The 20,712-nt window shown below is 33.5% G+C and overlaps 1 protein-coding gene across 1 annotated transcript; it reads left to right on the top strand.

Annotated features, from left to right (window-relative positions):
* The first annotated feature begins 4,364 nt into the window (after positions 1-4,364).
* Positions 4,365-9,895, top strand: LOC112750717 (protein NRT1/ PTR FAMILY 5.9). Its single transcript, XM_025799535.3, has 4 exons — positions 4,365-5,383; positions 5,772-5,989; positions 7,696-8,219; positions 8,942-9,895. The coding sequence occupies exons 1-4, from the start codon at positions 5,329-5,331 to the stop codon at positions 9,798-9,800; spliced, it is 1,656 nt and encodes a 551-aa protein (XP_025655320.1). The 5' UTR covers positions 4,365-5,328; the 3' UTR covers positions 9,801-9,895.
* Positions 9,896-20,712: the final 10,817 nt, after the last annotated feature.

The following is a 20,712-nucleotide window of genomic DNA, read 5'->3' on the forward strand; positions in this document are numbered from 1 at the left end:
AACCCCCACTAAATAGATTGTGGAGGTTTTTAAAAACCCCCCACAAAAGACCTCGTGGCACCACAAATTTTGGGGGTTTTAGAAACCCCCCATAAACCATTTGGTGGGGGTTATAAACCTCTACAAATAAAAAAAAAAAACTACCACAAATAAACTAAAATCTTGTAGTGTTCTAATCGGCGCCGTCAATAATATCTAGTGTAACAATGAATTGTGCCATCAAATAGAAGAGAAAGTTTGATTCAGATTTGACTAAAGAAAAGCTGAATTTTGGATGAGGCTTGCTGAAGGGTTCGTGATCCCAGAAGTGGTTATTGAAAATTTGAAACATATTAATCAATAGAAAATTTCATTCAAAACAATAATTAATAACAAACATTAAAAATTAAATAAAAATTAAATTAATTAATTTAATATTATTTTGTTTATCTTTTGTCTGATTCTCTTTTGGTTCCACATTCTTTTTCATTTAAAAAATATTCTCAAAAGTTGACTGATGCGACTCTTAGTTCCTAACAAAATTCCTACAAATAACCTTCAAGTAAAAAAGTTGTTTTTACTACAATAGAATTGATTAAGAGACGTTTCACATATGCAATCTGCAAACTATAAACACCTTTGCTAATGACATGTGTCAACCTAATATTAGCTGGTCAAATTTTAGCCATGAAAGTCGCTGCCACTACAGTTGTGATCTCGTTATAATATATAAAAATATTATTTACATATTAAAATTAATATTATAAAATGTATAAATATATATAATTTATTTGTAATATATATTTTATATTAATAATTAATTTTAACATCATAAATATGTGAAGTGAAAATAATTAAAGAACCATGTAATGAACCCATGATGGATGACTTCCAAGTTACAAATGGCACAATCGATAGACACGTTTTTCCGTCGCTCTACTATTTGCCAAACCACCCCACCACCATATACTATACATATTGGCAAGAAAACAATAACAATAATAATTTTAATATATAAAGTAAAGTGGTATCCATCTCACCGAACCACCAACATTATTAAAGAGAGAGCAAGAAACTATATATCAAGTACTATGCATGGCAAACGTTATCCACCGCAGTATGTTCATTGGTCACTTTGGGAAAAAATATCAATCTGGGAGATCCTCCAACGTAGTCATCAAAAAACTAATTAGCACTTACCTCTACGTGTTCATGCAGTTCTTGCTTGCTTGTGGGGGTTGTGTGTGCATTCGTGTGTGTCATGTTCCACCTCAAGCATGTACCATGTTTTTGTACCGTTGCCTTGATGATGTGGAGAGTTCTGACACATTAAATTAAAGGAAAAAAGTATTATCTGTATAGATTTTTTTTTTTTTATATTTCATATTGATGATTCAAACCTCAGTTATTATTAAATGAAATATAAATATAGACTAGTAGGGTATATACATTGCATCAAAATAGATTTTTAGCCACGGTTTGAATTTAGAAAATTTTAGAAATTTTATATATAGCACATGTTTTGAATTTGAAACTTTTTTATTTTTTAACAAAAGATATTTATTAGTTGTTTTTTTAATTAAATTACTGCAATTTGAATCCAATAATTATTACTAACTCGTTAAAAAGCGTAACCTAAAAGCCTTCAAGTGATATATTTTGTCCTTTCTAAAAATTTAATTTAAAATATTAGTTAATGGATCAAAATAATAATTATCAACATATATATATAGACTGTCTTCATATTTATTTGGTATATAAAAATATTATGTATATAATAAAGATTAATTATTATGTATATAAATATATATCTTGTTTAATTATTTTTAACAGGTATCGCATGATTGTTTTGTCCATGGTTGTTGTATACATTGCAAAGCACTCAGAAACAAAAATGAGCACATAAAGTTACATTTCATTGCCGTTTTGTGACTGGTCAAACTTACATTTGTATTATTAGGAGGGAAAAAGCCAATATTTTTCCTTTGGGTGACTAGAAAAAAAAAAAAAGAAGCTAAATTTGGATTGTAAAGGCTATTATCTAAAGTTACAAAAATGGTATAGACAGATAGAAGATAAATAGGCACAGAAAAGCAGAAACACCACATGTTGGAATCTCTTTTTTTTTTTCCTTTTTTTTTGAGATAAAAATTAAAATAAAAAGCTTGATGTTGATGGAGTAGGACATGCATATATATTTTCTATATTTCATTCATCACTGGTTTCGTTCCTGTTATAAATTGGATATTTATTATTAATTTATTATATATTACTTACCCTACCTTAATAATCTAATTCTTTGTGATTAAAATTCAACAATTACATTACGTATACACATAAAAAAATTAATCACTAAATTAAGTATTTATATAAAATAGATATTAAAATATAAATTATATATTAAAAAATAACAAATATATAACAATAAATCTTTAGTGAGAATGAAACATTTTTGGATATTGAATCATTGAGAAACAGATTCTCAGGATCTATGCAATCCCACAATATAAATTTTCCAAGTGAAATTCTAAATAACTTGTCATGATAGGTATATATGTATGATGTATCTTCTGCATGTTATTTTAAGTAATGTCATTTTGCATAAATTTTTATAAAATCATATCTAAAATGGATAAGTGGTTAACTAACTTTTACTTTTACTTGACAAATGACAAGAAGCGTGATTAGTATATAATAACAGTCAAGGATAATAATAGCAATAGATCGAAGTGGCAAAACAACATTACTCAATGCAACCATATATAACTGAATGTCTGAATTACCTACCTAATAACTATAATAACAGAACCCATGCATTATGATAGCTGGAACTCTAGCCTTAGCTTCTGTAGTATATAAATTAAAGAATAAAGTGTTGTAAAAATATTAAAAATGTAATCTTAAGTTTTATAATAATTTTGAAGTGTTATTAAAATTATACAACTACTGTAATAAAAACCGACTATAAACAACATTAGTATATATATAAATACAACTATATTAGATATAAATTAAAATTATCTACCAAAATTAATTATCAATATAAAATATATATTAAATTATAAAATATATATTAAAAATAAATTAAATATATATATATTTATCTACAAATATAATAATTAATTTAATAACTAATTTTTAGTTTACATATAATATTTTTTTATATGCACATAATATTCTCTGTATATGTATACTTGCTACTCTCCTAAGTGATAGGTCTGTTCATAATGACTGCTAGAAACCATTTATGTCGGTCAAACCTCTCACCTTTGGATTCTTTTTGAAATAAATAAAAAAATATTATTTTTAAAAATATATTATTTTAATTTTAATTTTAATTTTAATTTTTGAAATGTATTTTTTGTTTAGAATAAATTCGCAGCACCTAGACAAACTTCTATAATTTTATAGAATTTGTAGAACATCACTTAAATTCTATTTAAAACCTCTATATACTCTCTTAATAAGTGTGGTAATTTAAGGATTTTTTTCTATTATAAATTAAAAAATATTATTTTTTTTAAAAAAATACGATTTATTTATGTGTATTTTTGTATATTTCTATATACTACTCTGGAGACGATAATAATAGTTGTTATTGACTATTGTAAAGATTAACAATTTGAATCAGCCAATTATTTATAAGAATTTGAAGTAAAGTTCGACGGGATGCGACGAACTTATTTGAAATAAATCCAAGTTATTTTGGTATTTAAAGTTCAAATAATCCGTTTTTAGAAATAATAATATTTTTAATTTATTTCAGAAAAAAAAATCCTCTCACCTTTATTTAATAATTAGACACTCACTTATAGAGCTAAAAACGAAACTGGAAGAAAAACAAAATAAAGAAAAAAAAGAGAGTGAAAAGTTAATGAAAATGATGGACGATGAAAAGCAGAAAGAAGGTGCTAACTGCTAAGGACGACTTGGGTGTTTAAATCTTTGAGATACAATACTATAGCTGCAATATTAATTTCGTCTAGTATATTATATATTTAGGAAATATTGTATAATAAACCTTTTTATAAATAAGTATATATTATTTTATTTTGTGTAATTATAAACTTATAACCCTTGATCACTGCGAAAAGTTTTAATAATTATTATACAACAGTGTTCTTTTAACTTCTTATGGGGAGTTATCCAGTCATTAGTGCTATAGCCTCGTCATATAAACACAATTCGGTTCGTAGCTATTATAACCTAAAAACATATAAAATAATAAAATATTTGGAATATTCTTCAATATACGTGGAACAATAGGGAAGTGGAACTAGACGTGTTACGCATGCTGCATGTCACGTGTCAAATGATGTGTATCCTGCCAGACATAAGAGAGGAGGGTGCTCCTCTTAAGAAGGAAATTCTTTTTCTAATTAGATGTAGTAACAGTTATCGTATTTAATACCGCATCTATTTTTATCATCATCTATTTTTGGTTTTGGTGTGGTTACCTTTGACTAATTCTAGGATAACTTTATCGACCGTAAGATAAATACTAATTTCTAGACAGGGCACATATATTTGATTGGATTCTATGTATTAGTCACGTTTATTATGAAACTTACATGGTCTTTAAAGACATAATGATAATGATTAGACTAAATTAAATGTTCGATTTAAACAAAAATATATTAATTCGAGAAAAGAGGGAGAACATTATATTACTATTATTAATAAATGGTACATTCACATGAATGATTACATGGCTGTGCTTGGTAGCTTGGTAACGCCATCACAACGCACAAGACACCAACTCTGAAACTGAAAGTGCGGTCTTACATATGAACTTATCTCGGCACAAATAATATGATATATGATACAATACACCTTGGAACAAAGCAAGCAACATGTTCCTTTTCCTTTTCAATTTTTTTTTTTTGGGGAACAAGGGGGGGGGGGGGTATGCTTTTTTGTGTGCATGATCTTACAAAGTGAAAGGTCTAGTGTCCATTAAGGTGCTTAAAGTTATAATGTTATATATATACACGGTATATATCAATCTTTTCTCTACAATCTCTATATATAATTCAAATCTCCAAAGTCATTCAATTAATGTTGATGAGCCAAATTCATGCAAGGGGTGGCATTTTGTAAGGTGTACGGGGAATCCACGATAATTATTTGTGCCTACTTTTTCAGTTACTGAAAAAGCCAAAACCAAACCAAAAATGAAATGATGAACAAGCATCAGAATCCATCATCATCGCTTCGGCTTGTGTTCTTGTTCTTGTTGCCCTCTTAGCTGTGCCTCGTTTAGAAAAATCTTGGAATTCGGATTGCAGGGTTGCTAGCTTCATTTTCAAATTTGTTGCATTATTTGGTGGATTTTTTTTGGGGGTCATTATGGCTGGTGGACAAAGACAAAAGAGGCTCAACAAGTCATGTATTCTCCTTATAGGTATGTACATTTAATTATTTAATTATTATAAATATCTCTCTAGTTTCTCATTTTCTAACTATTTATTGGAAATGATTGTTAACTTATTTTATAGATTGAGAACAGTGGTGTTTGTTATTAGTGAAGCTTGAATGATGTTTTTGTTTATTATTTTTTTTTTTAATTTTTAAAAGCATCTTAACGATACGATTTCTCTAAAGAAGTGTCTGGGAATTTTGATTTTGAAGGAATGAAAAAAGGATTCCTTTTTACTCTTGAAACTCGTCCTTTCTAATTTTTCACAGAAATGTTCACTTATTAAAAAAATATTACTATTAGAATATATAGTTGTCATTGTTATTTAAGAAGCATCTCTGTTTTAATGATTAATTGGTGTTGGGTATTGCAGCAATTGCAGGCATAGAGAGGTTTGCATATAAAGGGGTGGCATCAAATTTGGTTACATACCTAACTGATGTAGTGAAGCTAAGGAACTCATCTGCTGCGAAAATGGTTAATAGTTGGTGTGGCTTCACTTCCATAATGCCCTTGTTGGTGGCACCCATTGCTGATGCTTATTGGCACAAATATTCCACAATTATGGCCTCCTCTTTCCTCTATCTTATGGTGAGTCACCCTCCACAACTTCAATATCAACTACCTTTATATATGAATAAACCTTTAATTATGGTAGAACTCAAGTCCAGTTGTCTTGTTTTCATGTGAAATTAATAGTTGAGGACTATTAGATAACAATTTAGTCAAACATATAGAACATCGTGTTGACTCACACTTTGTTTATTATTAAATGAGATGTGAATCAAATTTAAGTGAAATCTATGTCCCATTTAATGATAGATAAAATACGAGTCAAGCAGCATATTCTTAACAGAGGACAATTTTTTTGGAGTTTAGATATGACATACTAATATAATATAGCAGCCATATTTGTAATAATATATTATTCTTATAAGTTCTATTATGGATTGTGTTGTAGGTTTGTTAGAGTCTGAGTCATAAATAATCTTCCTATTTGGGCATACATGAAATAATGCTCTCTATAAAAGTTTCAGATGGTATAAGAAAGTGTATCATGTTTTGCTACCTTTCAAAGTCAGATATAAAATCAACCAGAGTATCAACATAAATTTTTTTGGCAAAGAAGAACACTGACACTTTAATAATCCTGAATAACATGAAAAATTTTACTTGTAATCTAAGCAGGAAACGAATTTTCCATAACCCCTCATTTTTCAATACTTATATTAAATTTTTCAGGCATAGATCACCTATGTAAGCTAGCTGTTAATGTTGTTGTGTTTATTATTATTATATTGGCTATGTAATATAATTATAAATCTGCTAATTTTCGGTTATATGAAGCTACTTAAATATACTTATTATTGTTTTCCATAACTAATATGTCTGGGATTTCATATTCTTATGTATATAACCACAAAATAAATAAATAAATAAAATAAAAACATAAGCATGTGTTATAGAACTGAAGTTATTGTCTTGTCCTGTTTAAGCAGTAAAACAACATGATAACATGATAGGATTGAAAAGATTAACTTTAGATTAGGGAGAGAGAAAAAGAAAAGATATATCTTTTTTCCTCTTTAATTATTCAATGTAGCACTCAAGCACCACAATCTAAAAGGTGATCATTATTGAAAAAAAGACCCATCATTAAAATGACCTAAAGTTAAGAATTGTAAAGTTATAGCAACATGGTTCTCATGTCTTTACAATATAATACAATCATGTCTTATACAACATGATTCACCAAAAACAACAGTAAGACCATACTTTAATTTATTACATTCTTCTTATGCTTATGATTTTGTCTGTTGAACCACACCCTTCTTGTTTTGGTGAAAGAGCTTTCACATTAATAAGCACATGTACATTTCCCTATCTTGAGGTAGCACTTTGTGGCTGCTTTAATTACTTAGTTTGAACCAGTATATAACGGCGCATTTCGTTGACATAGATTGTTTTGGAATCTGAAGTAACATGCATGTCCTCGGAAATAGAAAGTACTAGAGTTTTTTATGTTGCTAAATGTGTACTAGTGTCTTTTCCTTTAATATTATTTTATTCAAAAGCTCTATACGAAGGGCCAATTTGGTAGTTAATTTTTGGGATACACGTAGTATGGTTGTAACTTATTTTGTTCATAACCCAGTGAGAATTGAACTACAAAGATATAAAGTTTTGAACTATATAGATATAGATGTCAAACATAGAGTTTTTACATAAAGTTGCAGAGTGGAATTCAATATTTGCTTAATCATGAATCAACAACTAAATTTGTGTTTTCTTATTAGGGACTTACAGCATTAACATCAACAGCACTAGCAAGGTCATGGCACCACAGAAACAGAACAATGTCTTCTTCCTTCCTCTCTCTGTCTCTCTATTTGATTTCATTAGGCCAAGGCGGGTACAACCCGTCGCTGCAAGCCTTCGGAGCGGACCAACTGGACGAAGATGAAGAATTGCCTAGTAGCAAAGATGACAAAAGTTCCAAGAAGAAAACATTGTTCTTCCAATGGTGGTATTTTGGTGTTTGTAGTGGAAGCCTAATGGGTGTGACAGTTATGTCCTACATTCAAGACACATTTGGTTGGGTGATCGGGTTCGCAATCCCTGCAATTTCAATGGCTATGTCCATTTTGATTTTCTCATGTGGAAACCCTATATATACATATAAACATGATGATTGTGATGATGAACATCAAGCTAAGAAGCCATTTAGGGACATGTTTCAAGCTATGAAAGAATCTGCATTAAAATGCTTCCATTGTGGAATTACCTTACCCAATGAAAAGTCTGAGGTTTTAGAACTGGAGTAAGTTCCACTTTCACATAATTAAGTTTTATTAGCATGATTAATGTTAATTTTACTCTATTGTCACGCTTTGGCACATTCTTATATTCTAAGATAAAAGAAATTAGAGAGAGTACATTACAAGTTAGAGAAATGTTTTTTGAACATCCAACTCCTTATGTACTATAAGAATACCCACTTTAATTTATCACTCTAGGATTTTGCAGTAATTTCCACCTTTTTTTTCTTTATTTAAAAATGAGTAATGCTAGAGAACCAATACTATAGTAGCCAATTTCAGTCAACACTATAACAAGTTGTCAAACAAGTCTAGTATGAAAACCTGCTAAAAATGAGTTTTTGATGAGTTTAATTTCAGATGTTTTTTTAATTGAGTTTCAGATGTTCTCATTTTTTAGAATTTTAGGAGTTTTTTTTTTCTTATGCTGAATGTTGGCTGCAATGATAGTTGTGCAATGTTGGCTGTAATGTTAGTTCCCAAAATGTTCTCATAATTTTTTTCTTTTACACCATTAGATTGAGTTGGGAGATAATGATATCCATTTTTCATGTACAAATTAAACAAATGAAATGAATGAAATACCAATATTATTATGAAACATCATATTCTGACAAAAGACACTATTCATTTCATAAATCAACTAAAAGAAGGGAAAATTATCATTATGATACTCGTGTTAATGTTAGTACTTACATGAGAACATTGTATTTACATGTTTCAGGCTTCAAGAGAAACCCCTTTGTGAAGAAAGCATGGAAAGCCTCAAGAATCTGAAAAAAGATTCTAAAACTAGGAAGCAGCTACTATCACATGGCAAGGTTGTTCTTAGGCTCTTACCAATTTGGACAATGCTTCTAATGTTTGCAGTGATCTTCCAACAACCAGCAACATTCTTCACAAAGCAAGGCATGACAATGAAGAGAAACATTGGACCAAATTTCAAGATCCCACCAGCAACACTCCAAAGTGCAATAACACTCTCCATAATCCTCTTGATGCCACTCTATGACCGAATCTTCATACCGATCACCCAGATCATCACGCGCCAGAACAAAGGCATAAACGTGATGCAACGGATGGGAATCGGTATGGTTCTCTCCATCATAGCAATGGTTCTCGCGGCGCTAGTCGAAATGAAACGGCTAGAAATCGGACGACGGATGAGAATCTCATCATCCGGGTCAAGAGAAGAGGAAACAACAGTACCATTAAGCATATTCTGGTTGCTTCCACAGTACATTCTTCTTGGAATCTCAGACATTTTCACTGTGGTTGGAATGCAAGAGTTCTTCTACAGTGAGGTTCCTACAACAATGAGGACAATGGGGATTGCACTCTACACAAGTGTGTTTGGTGTTGGTAGCTTTGTGAGTGCACTTTTGATTACACTTGTTGAGGTTTTCACAAGTTCAAGAGGGATACCAAGTTGGTTCTCTGATGACATGAACAATGAAGCAAGATTGGACAATTATTATTGGCTCTTGGCATGTTTGAGCTTTGTGAGTTTAGTGTTGTATTCATTATTGTGTAAATATTATCATAGTAGTAGTAGTTGTAGTGATTCTGATTGTGAAAATTGACATCTATTTACTCTTTTTTTTTTATATCCGTTTTGGCATGTAAACTACTTTAACTGATGTTGAATAATAGTTTATGGTGTATTTTGATTATTAAATATTGGAGAATTATTCTACAATGCACAAAGAATGTAATGGTGCAAACTGCAAAGTGCAAAATGCACATTGGGATCTAATGATAAAGATTATAGGTCCATTGTTTCAACCTATATATACTTTAAAATTTTTTGTCCTCAGACATGTTTTTCACTTCAGTTTGTTTTCCGTTTTACATTGTAGACAAGGAAATGAATAAGAATGAGAGTAAAAAAAAATTAAGAGTAAGAATTTAATTTAGGGAAATTCTATGGTACTGACTATGGTATATTATGCTGTCTTTATGTGTCTTTTAGAAAGAGTGACGCGTGGTGTTTCGGTCAATCAGTCTTGTCCTTATGAGAGTAATTAGAAGGTTATTTAACTTTATTGTTTGTGTTGGTGTTTTTTATTTTTTGGTTATAGCAAGGTCTAACCAGCCTATTAGAGAAAATCCAGAAACCTAGCCCCACCCGACCCGAATAAAAAACGCTCCACTAACCCAATCAAAGCGACTACACTCCAGTAACCCACTCAAACACATCTCATCATCTCCTGCTGCGCGTCTGAAGGTTGTGGTAGGCTTAGAGAAGGGGGGTTGAATCTATGCCTTCCTTTTTAAGTTGCTGTTATGACCCTTTTTAAACAAAATTACTATTCTGATTCTGTTTGAACTCAGCAGGGGAAATTTATGAGACAATTTATTTTTGTCTCATGAACATCAGTAAACAGAACGTAGCAGAGAAGAAAAAGCTAACACCAGCATGTATCCTGGTTCGGTTGCCTTGTGCTATGCAACCTACATCCAGTCTCCTCCACAACAGTGGAAGAATTTTTACTATAGTTAACAGTATTACATACACCAATTTCACAGGATTGACCCAATCCTTTCACACTCAAGTTCTAACCTAACTTGACATTGGCTATGCTAATACCTAATTATTCCTCTTAGTGCTAACCCAACTAAGAAAGGGATACCTTACAGGTACAAGATACAAGACACTTAACCAACCTAAAGAAATCAGAAAATAACTCTAGGCTTTTCTCTCAAGTGTTTCTCTCAGCCTTTTTCCACTCATGGCTTTTTCTTCAGCTTTCTCACAATGCCTTTTCTCACAAGAAATTACAGAAAGATAAACTTAGAAAAGTACATTACAATCAGTAAAACATGAAGGAGAATGATTTTATCAACAGCCTCTGTGCTATGCGAAAAACCAGATTGGCAAGCCTCTAATTCAGTTCTTCATACTGGCGGAATGCACCTTTGATTAGGTTACACTGTCCAGTTAGTTGAACTTCTTCAAAGAGCTCTCTCAGAACAAAACCTCTATTCACTGGTTTTCTCTCCTTACTTTCTGAATGAGTAGCAAGCTTCTTTTATCTCCTTGCATATTGCTGGGTTCTTCTTCCAAAGTTAACACCTTGAGCCTTGAGCTTCACCAACCCACAGATTCACTTTTTCTCCTTAATCCCCAGAGTAGAAACTTTGCTTCTGACTTCCTCATCTTGACCGAAAGTCATAAATCAGCAACCATAGAAATCTTCCCATGGTCAACTTGATCTTAGCCCTTGAAAACCAACTTGGTCCCCAAGTCATGTTTAAGACCGTGGATACACAGCAGAGAAGAACAGAAACCATCTTTTCTTTGTATCCCATTTCGGATAGAGCAGAGAGTTGGGAAGAAGAGAAGAAGATCTGATGCATGCAAGAGGAAATGGATTACCTTTAACCTAAGCTTGATTTGGTTTGGATTTTCTGATTTGACTTCTGTGTTTCAAGCTTAATCCTTCTCTCTCTTTCTTCTTTGGTGATTTGCTTAGGGAAGAAGCTCTTTCTCTCTTTCTCTTTCTTACTTTTCTGAAGCTCTGATTTGACTATGACAAAAGAGAGGGAAACGTTGCTTTGATTGGATCAAGATGGAGGGAATTGAAATTAAGCTGGGTTTGGTTCGGGTATTCATTTGAGCAACCCATCTGACTTCTTTCTTTTCTTTTCCTTGGGCTTCTATTTTGTTTTCAGCCCACCATTCTTTTCTGTTTGCTTTTCATTCCATTTGGGCTAAGGAATTGGATTTGGCCTGCAACAATAAATAATTAGTAATATGCAAATATTAATCAACACTAATTATTTATTTTGCCCAAAAATAATGTTTGTTATCACTAATTAATTTAGTTAATTTCTTAACTCAACAATCTCCCCCTTGATGAAAAACATGATTTAAGCAATAATCAAAAGGAACTAAGTTTGAGTAAGGTTTGGAAACTCCCTTTGATTTTTGTCATTTGCTTTTATGTTGCTCCTTCTTTCCTTTTCAAGATTAGCTCCCCCTGGATTTATGCTTTCCTCTTTGTTCCTATTTTATATTACACTTAAAGAGAGCACAATAAAGAGCTATACACATTTATCTTAGCTAAGGGATATCAAATAAGCAACATCACATAATCAGCCCAACATCTAGCTAATATCAGCAGCAAAAGGATTCAGCATGTGAAATCAAGTTTTAATGCAGCAATTGGATAAAAAATCCCAGAAGACATACTAGTAGCTGCAACAAATGCAACAAATTCCAAAAAAACTCTAGGACACATTTACCATCCTATTGCTATTACTCCCCCTTTTGTCATCAAGGGTGGACAACAAACACGAACAACAAAAAAACAAAGTCTTGAATCCTGCAGAAAGGAGTTAGTTCACAGTCCAAAGTACTAACTAAACTATCAAAAGTGCAGCAGTATTTAGAGTTATTACAGTCATCCAAAATGAAACAGTTCAAAAGTAGCTAAAGAAACATAATTCATGAGATAAAAAGAGAGCAGCAGCAGTTTTCATGAGACAATTTCTAGGCATCAGAACCATTAGCTTCCTCCTCAACATCAGTGGCAGGGTCTTCATCTTCTTGAAGGTTATCGATGAAGGACATGAACACAGCCACTCTATCCCTTGATTTCTTTAGGAAGTTCTCATGCTTGCTAGCCAGCTTCCTTTGCTCTTTGCTCATAGCAATCAAGTGATTTGATTGAGAAACAAACTCCTGAACAATATCTTTGACCACATTTAGCAAGGCAGATTTCTTCCCAGTAGAGATGGATGTACCCTTAGTGGAAGGAGCAGGAGAATCCTCAGGGACAAAGTCATCATCTTCATCATCTAGGACAACTCTTTCAGATCTAGTGGGTCCTTTTTGCTGTTTCACTGAACCACCCCCTTTTAGGTATGAATGTCTATTTTGATATTCCTCATTGGTCAAGTCAACACCAAAATACTCAAATATGCAAGTTAGAAACATGCCATAAGGAAGTGCTTTGTCCTTTTCACTCCTAACAGTATCAAACATATATCTAACCATCAAGTATGCAAATGAAATTTCAGTTTTGGTGAGAAGGGCATATAAAACAAGAGTATCAGTGTAGGAAACCCTTTGATATGAGCTGCTTTGAGGCAGAATAATGTGGTTGACCATTCGGTGCAACTGAGCATGCTCATATCCTAGGGCTTTGTGAGTGGATGTAATACCATCAATTAAAGAAACATGTTCACAAATGTGAGCCAATGCATCATGATAAGAAATTCCAACACCTTCATCCCACTTAACCGAAGTGTAAGCACAAGGCCCAACATCAGTATACTTCAAAGCATCACTGATAGTTTCATTATTTAAAACTATGTCTCGGCCCTTTACATATGAGTGAGCAGTGCCTTCATGATAAGTCATGTTTGCATAAAATTCTTTGACCAACAAGGGATAAACCGGCTTTTTGATGTAAAAAAGATGATTCCAGTCCAGAAAAATCAAGTTATCAACAAATGGAAAATCTTTTCTTTTCAAAGATGGCAGATCAGCGAGAAAAGAGGGACACATGGTACGATACTTTATAACCCCATCATAAAAATCATTATTCATGGCAGATTTGAATCTATAGGGATTATAGTTCGAGTGAGAGGTCAAAAAATGGGCTTTGTGATCAAAAGGTCCAATGTCTGGTTCTTTAACATTTTTGAGAGGGACTCGAGTATTACCTCGTTGAGAGTGCACAGGAACAGACTTTGGCTTAGGTTTTGTTGTCTCAAGAACAGGTTCTTCAACAGCAGGACGCTTACCCTTGGATAAGCCAGGTTTTGAGGAGCTTGGTTTGGATGGCGTTGCCTTAGGTGGTGGTGTCGGTTTGGCAGGGGCAGGGTACCTTGGTGTGGTCTTGGTTCGCGCCATGGGAGCAGTGCGAGGAGGAGAGGTAGGAGGAGATGGTGAAGGTGTGAAGGTTCTGTCTTGGGAGCGAGTGGAAGGCTTGGATGGAAGTTTATACACCTTTTCACGAGGAGGTTTGTGTGCTATGGTTTTCTTCCTCATTTGGTGGTTTTTGATTTAAGAAGAAAAAGAGTAATGAGGGTAGTGGTGAAAACCGAAGGGATAGAGAGGGAGTTATGGAGGGAAGAGAGGGAGTGTTAGTAACCGTACCCAAAAGAAGATTTCCAAAACCATGCAACTGCATCACCATTTGAAAAGACTTGAAAAGACATGACCTCATAAAAGAAAGATTTGATTTGATTTTCAAAACAAGGAAATTTAATTTTAAATATTCGAAATCCTTAAAAAATTAAACTGAAAAATATTTTTGGACAAAAATTAAAATAAAACCTTTTTAAAAAAATTAAACACACAGGCCAACAAAAATTTTTAACCAAAAATTGTAACATTTATATTTGGGCCCAGAGATGGTTGGACTTAAGGAAACACATTTGGACCATTCATGATCTGAATTTTGAAGTTGGCCCAGATTGAGTTTCACTTGAAACAAGCCCAGAACACGCTGATTTGAAGGAAACGTTTATCACCTGCCCAGAATTGTCTCATACCTGTTTATGAGACAGAAACGCTCCAGCAAATACATCAGCAATTTTTAAATAAGGAATCATAACTCAAAATTCCTAGACAAGTCCTAAGCATGCAGAATCTATCCTCAGCTAATGGTTTTGTAAAAATATCTGCTAATTGCTCCTCTGATTTAACAAATTGAATGCAAATATCCCCCTTTTGGACATACTCTCTTATTGAGTGAAATTTCACTTCAATATATTTAGTCCTAGAGTGCAAAACTATATTTTTAGAAATATTAATGGAACTCATATTATCACACATCAAGGGAATATTTTCAACATTTAATTTGTAATCGACAAGCTGTGTTTTTAACCATAAAAGCTGAGAACAACAAGAAGAAGCAGCTATATACTCAGCCTCTGCAGTAGATAGGGCCACTGTTGGTTGCTTTTTACTTGACCAAACGTTTAAGGACTTTCCAAGGAAGCAACATAAACCTGAAGTGCTCCTTCTATCAACTCTATCGCCAGCAAAATCTGCATCACAATAACCAACTGCAGAAAAATCATCAATCTTTGGATACCAAAGACCAAAATTGGATGTGCCATGAACATATCTAATAATCCTCTTAACTGCAGAAAGATGTGACTCTTTTGGTTTGGATTGAAATCTAGAACACAATCCAACACTTTGCACAATATCGGGTCTAGAGAAAGTTAAGTACATAAGAGAACCAATCATTCCTCTATACCTAGTCTCATCAACATCTTTCTCAGTTTCTCCCTTATCTAATTTTGAATTAAGATGCATGGGAGTTCCCATGGATTTGGCATTTTCCATACCAAATTTCTTAACTAATTTCTTGGCATTCTTCTCTTGATGAATGAAAATACCTTTTTTCAGTTTGTTTAATTTGCAGCCCAAGGAAAAAATTAAGTTCACCCATCATACTCATGTCAAATTCACTTGTCATGAGCTTTTCAAATTCAGAACAAAGGGATTCATTGGCTGATCCAAAAATAATGGCATCAACATATATTTGGACTAGAATAAAAGAATCATTAGAATTCTTGGTAAATAGAGTTGTGTCAGTGGTGCCTCTTTGAAAACCATTTTTCAAAAGAAAAGAGCTAAGTCTCTCATACCAAGCTCTAGGAGCTTGTCTTAAACCATAGAGAGCTTTAGATAATTTGAAAACATGATTAGAATGCTCTTTATTTTCAAAACCAGGAGGCTGCTCCACATACACTTCTCTATCTATCACACCATTCAAAAATGCACATTTCACATCCATTTGATATAATTTAAAACCACAAAATGTAGCATAAGCTAAGAGAAGTCTTATGGCTTCCATTCGGACAACAGGGGCAAAGGATTCATCAAAGTCTATTCTTTCTTCTTAGTCATATCCTTGTGCCACTAGCCTTGCCTTGTTTCTTGCAATGCTACCATCTTCTCCCAACTTATTCCGAAATATCCACTTGGTGCCGGTCACTTTCTTTCCACTTGGCCTAGGAACCAAAGTCCATACTTGGTTCTTTTCAAACTCAAGAAGCTCATCCTCCATAGCTTTAACCCAAGAGGGGTCACTAAGCGCTTTCTTGATGTTTTGAGGCTCTATTTGTGAAAGAAGGGCAATGTTTGATCCTTCATTTGCCTTTCTAGTGGAAGACCTTGTTTGCACTCCATGAGAGACGTCCCCAATGACAAATTCCTCAGGATAATTCTTCAAGAATCTCCATTCATGAGATCTGGTGGATTTGGAGACAGATTCAGATACCAATGGATTCTGGGTGCTGCTGGCTTCAGGATTTCCTTCAGATTCATGAGACAAAATGGAATTGTCTCTTGAATTTTCAACAGTTGCAGTTTCTGGTTCAGTTTGACCAGAATTTCCTTTTTCATTATTTTGAGTGGCTTCATCTTCCTTTTGAGCTTGATTTCCTGCATCACAATCTTCCAAAATACTTTGCACCAAATTAGTATCACAAAATGTAACATGTATGGACTCCTCAATAATCCTAGCATCTTGATGATAAACCCTATATGCTTTACTAGTTGTGGAATATCCTACAAACAAACACTCATACGCCTTTGGATCAAACTTACCCAAATTCTCTTTGTTATTTAAAATAAAACATTTGCATCCAAAGATGTGTAAGTAATCTAAGTTTGGTGGGTAGCCTTTCCAAAGTTCATAAGGGGTTTTCTTCAAAAATTTTCTTATGATTGTTCTATTCAAAATGTGGCAAGCCGTGTTAACTGCTTCAGCCCAAAGGAATTTTGGAACATTACTCTCACAAAGCATAGTTCTTGTCATCTCTTGTATGCTTCTATTTCTTCTTTCCATAACACCATTTTGTTGTGGTGTTCTTGGACAAGAGAAGTTGTGAGATATTCTAAATTTCTCACAAAATGATTCAAATAAATTATTTTCAAATTCAATTCCATGATCACTCCTTATAGAAGAGATTTTCAAATCCTTTTCATTTTGAATTTTCTTGCAAAAAGGTTCAAAGGCCGAAAAGGCTTCATTTTTGTGTGCAAGAAATAAAACCCAACCAAACCTAGTATAGTCATCCACAATTACTAAACCATAATGTTTACCACCTAGGCTTTGAGTTCTTGTTGGACCAAATAAATCAATGTGTAGCAACTCAAGTGGTCTTTTAGTAGAGATGTCTTCCTTTGGTTTAAAAGAACTTTTTGTTTGTTTTCCCATTTGGCAAGCATCACAAGTGATGTCTTTGTCAAACTTTATCAAAGGAAGACCCCTTACTAATTCTTTCTTTACAAGTTTGTTTATTTGAAACATACTTGCATGGCCCAATCTCTTGTGCCATAACCACTTTTCAGATTCTTTAGAGTGAAGACAAGCTACATTTTGATCTTTTAGTTCATCAAGAGTAAGTCCATACATATTATTAAAACGCTTGGCAACAAACATCACTTCATTTGTCTTTTCATTAACAACACAGCATTCAAGCCTTTTGAAAATAACTAAATATCCTAAATCACATAGCTGACTTATACTCAAAAGATTGTGCTTCAAACCACATACCAAAAGTACATCATCAATGAAAGTAGATTGCTCATTACCTACTTTTCCAACAGCAATGATTTTACTTTTACCATCATCTCCAAAAGTCACAAAACCTTCATCATACTTATTTAGTTTGATGAAGTAAGTTGACCTTCCAGTCATGTGCCTTGAACATCCACTATCCATGTACCACATGTCCTTTTTGTTCTTGGATGCTAGACAAATCTGCATGAAGAGTTTCAAGTAGCCTTAGGTATCCAAATTGATTTGGATCCTTTGAAGTTAATCCATCTTGGTTGCCCAAGTGCAATGAAATCACAAATAACATTGTAAACTTTATTTCCAACAACTCTTTTTTCAATGAAACATTGTACATATGAGTGACCAAATTTCTTGCAATTTACACAATGGTTTTCCAATGTATGTCGCTAAAATTGAGGTGAGTTATATTGCTTGAAATGATTAAAGTGTTGAAATTTTCTGGTTTTTGGAGGAGATGCATTTCTTTTGACAAACTGATTTTTATTAAAGTTGTTCCTCTTTGCAAAAGTATTTTCACCAAAATTTCTTTGAACATTTTTACCTTTCGAATATGAGATTTTGTTGTAAAATGGTGATTTCTTGAAAACAGCCTCATTTTTCGAAATGTAACCCAAACCTGGCCGGTTTGAACTCGGATCAGTTCTTGGTGAAGGCTCAGTTTCACTTGTGTATACTTCATCAAATTTTTCTTCAAAAGTTGAGACATATCCAATGCCCGATTTGTTTGGTATGGATTTGGTATTTGATGAAGAAGCCACAAATTTTATAGAGGAAGTGTTGGAAATTGCATCTTCCTTGGCTATGTAGCCTAAACCAGATTTTTCAAACAATGGTCTTTGACTTGCAAGTAATTTGTCCAAGTTACTAGAACCTTGAGCAAATTTTGCTAAGTCACCATTCAGCCTTTTGATCATATCATTTAATCTTTCATTTTCAGCAATTAACTCATGAGAAGGATCCACAATGTGCTTTCCTTTTAATTTTTCAAGTTCAGATTTTAGAAATCTGTTTTCTTCAATGATGTCTAAAGCACATTCAGTTTCCTTTACTTTTTCTTTTAAAAAATCATTTTCAACTCTTAACACATCTCTTTCAGATCTGCATTCATTGTACTTGTCAAGCAGTTTTGAGGTGTTTAAAGTGAGATCATCAATAATAGCATGTAAGTCCTCAATGGTCAAATCATAATAATTTACCTCATCAAGATTGTTGTTTCCAGCCATGAAGCAGTCTTTGTCATCTCCTTCAGATTCTTCTTCTTCATTTGAGTCATTCTCAAGATCCTCCCAAGCTGCCATGAGTACTCTCTTCCTTTTCTTCTTTCCTTTGTCCTCCTTTTTGAGCTTTGGACAGTTTAGCTTGAAGTGTCCAGCCTCCTTGCAATGATGGCACGTCACTTTGCTCAAGTCGATCTTGTGCTCCTTTGAACTTGAACCCTTGTATTTGCCCTTGTTTTTCATCATCCTTCTAAATCTCCTAGCAAAAAACAAAAGCTCGTCATCTGAAATACCATCACTAGACTCACTCTCTTTCGGTTCTATTTGTGACTTGAGGGCTATTCCCTTTTTCTTTGAGTCTGTGCTTGTGTGCGTGGCTTCATAGGTAAGGAGTTTTCCTCTCAACTCATCATAGGTTATGGGACTTATGTTGTTACTCTCGATTAGGACAGTGGCAGTGTTTTCCCATTCTTTTGTGAGGCTTCTAAGGAGTTTTCTCACCAAGATTTGTTCTGCATAGTTTGTACCCATAGCATCAAGGTTATTGATTATGATTGAGAATCTCTCAAACGCTTCATCAATGCTTTCTCCATCCTTCATGCTAAACATCTCGTACTCTTTTCGCAGCATATCAATCCTCGTTTCTTTGACTTGTTTAGTGCCTTCGTGTGTAACCTGGAGTTTTTTCCAGATTTCTTTGGCTGTCTTGCATCTAGACACCTTCCGGTACTCTTCAAAGATGATATCACAGTGAAGAAGGTTGATTGCTTTAGCATTCAGCTCTATCTTCTTCTTATCATCTTCATTCCATTCAGCTTATTCTTTTGGAGTCACCACTCAATCAGCACTTGTTTTTGTTGGAATCTTGGGACCGCTCACAAAAATCTTCCATATGTTGTAGTCAATGGATTGGATGAAAATCCTTATCCTTTCTTTCCAGTAGGAGTAGTTCTTCCCGTTGAAGAAAGGTGGCCGGTTGTTTGACTGGCCTTCAGTGAGGGTGTAGGCAACTGTGGTTGTGCCCAAGTTATTCGCCAATGGATCTTTGCTCCAAGCGGTTAAGCTTGATTCTTGAGACCTTAGCTCCTGATACCAATTGAAGGTTGTGGTAGGCTTAGAGAAGGGGGAGTTGAATCTATGCCTTCCTTTTTAAGTTGCTGTTATGACCCTTTTTAAATAAAATTACTATTCTGATTCTGTTTGAACTCAGCAGCGGAAATTTATGAGACAATTTATTTTTGTCTCATGAATTTCAGTAAACAGAACGTAGCAGAGAAGAAAAAGCTAACACCAGCATGTATCCTGGTTCGGTTGCCTTGTGCTATGCAACCTACATCCAGTCTCCTCTACAACAGTAGAAGAATTTTCACTATAGTTAATAGTATTACATACACCAATTTCACATGATTGACTCAATCCTTTCACACTCAAGTTCTAACCTAACTTGACATTGGCTATGCTAATACCTAACTATTCCTCTTAGTGCTAACCCAACTAAGAAAGGGATACCTTACAGGTACAAGATACAAGACACTTAACCAACCTAAAGAAATCAGAAAATAACTCTAGGCTTTTCTCTCAAGTGTTTCTCTCAGCCTTTTTCCACTCATAGCTTTTTCTTAAGCTTTCTCACAATGCCTTTTCTCACAAGAAATTACAGAAAGATAAACTTAGAAAAGTACATTACAATCAGTAAAACATGAAGGAGATTTATTTTATCAACA

The sequence above is a fragment of the Arachis hypogaea genome, chromosome 15, assembly GCF_003086295.3.
Source record: "Arachis hypogaea cultivar Tifrunner chromosome 15, arahy.Tifrunner.gnm2.J5K5, whole genome shotgun sequence".
Lineage (NCBI taxonomy): Eukaryota > Viridiplantae > Streptophyta > Magnoliopsida > Fabales > Fabaceae > Arachis > Arachis hypogaea.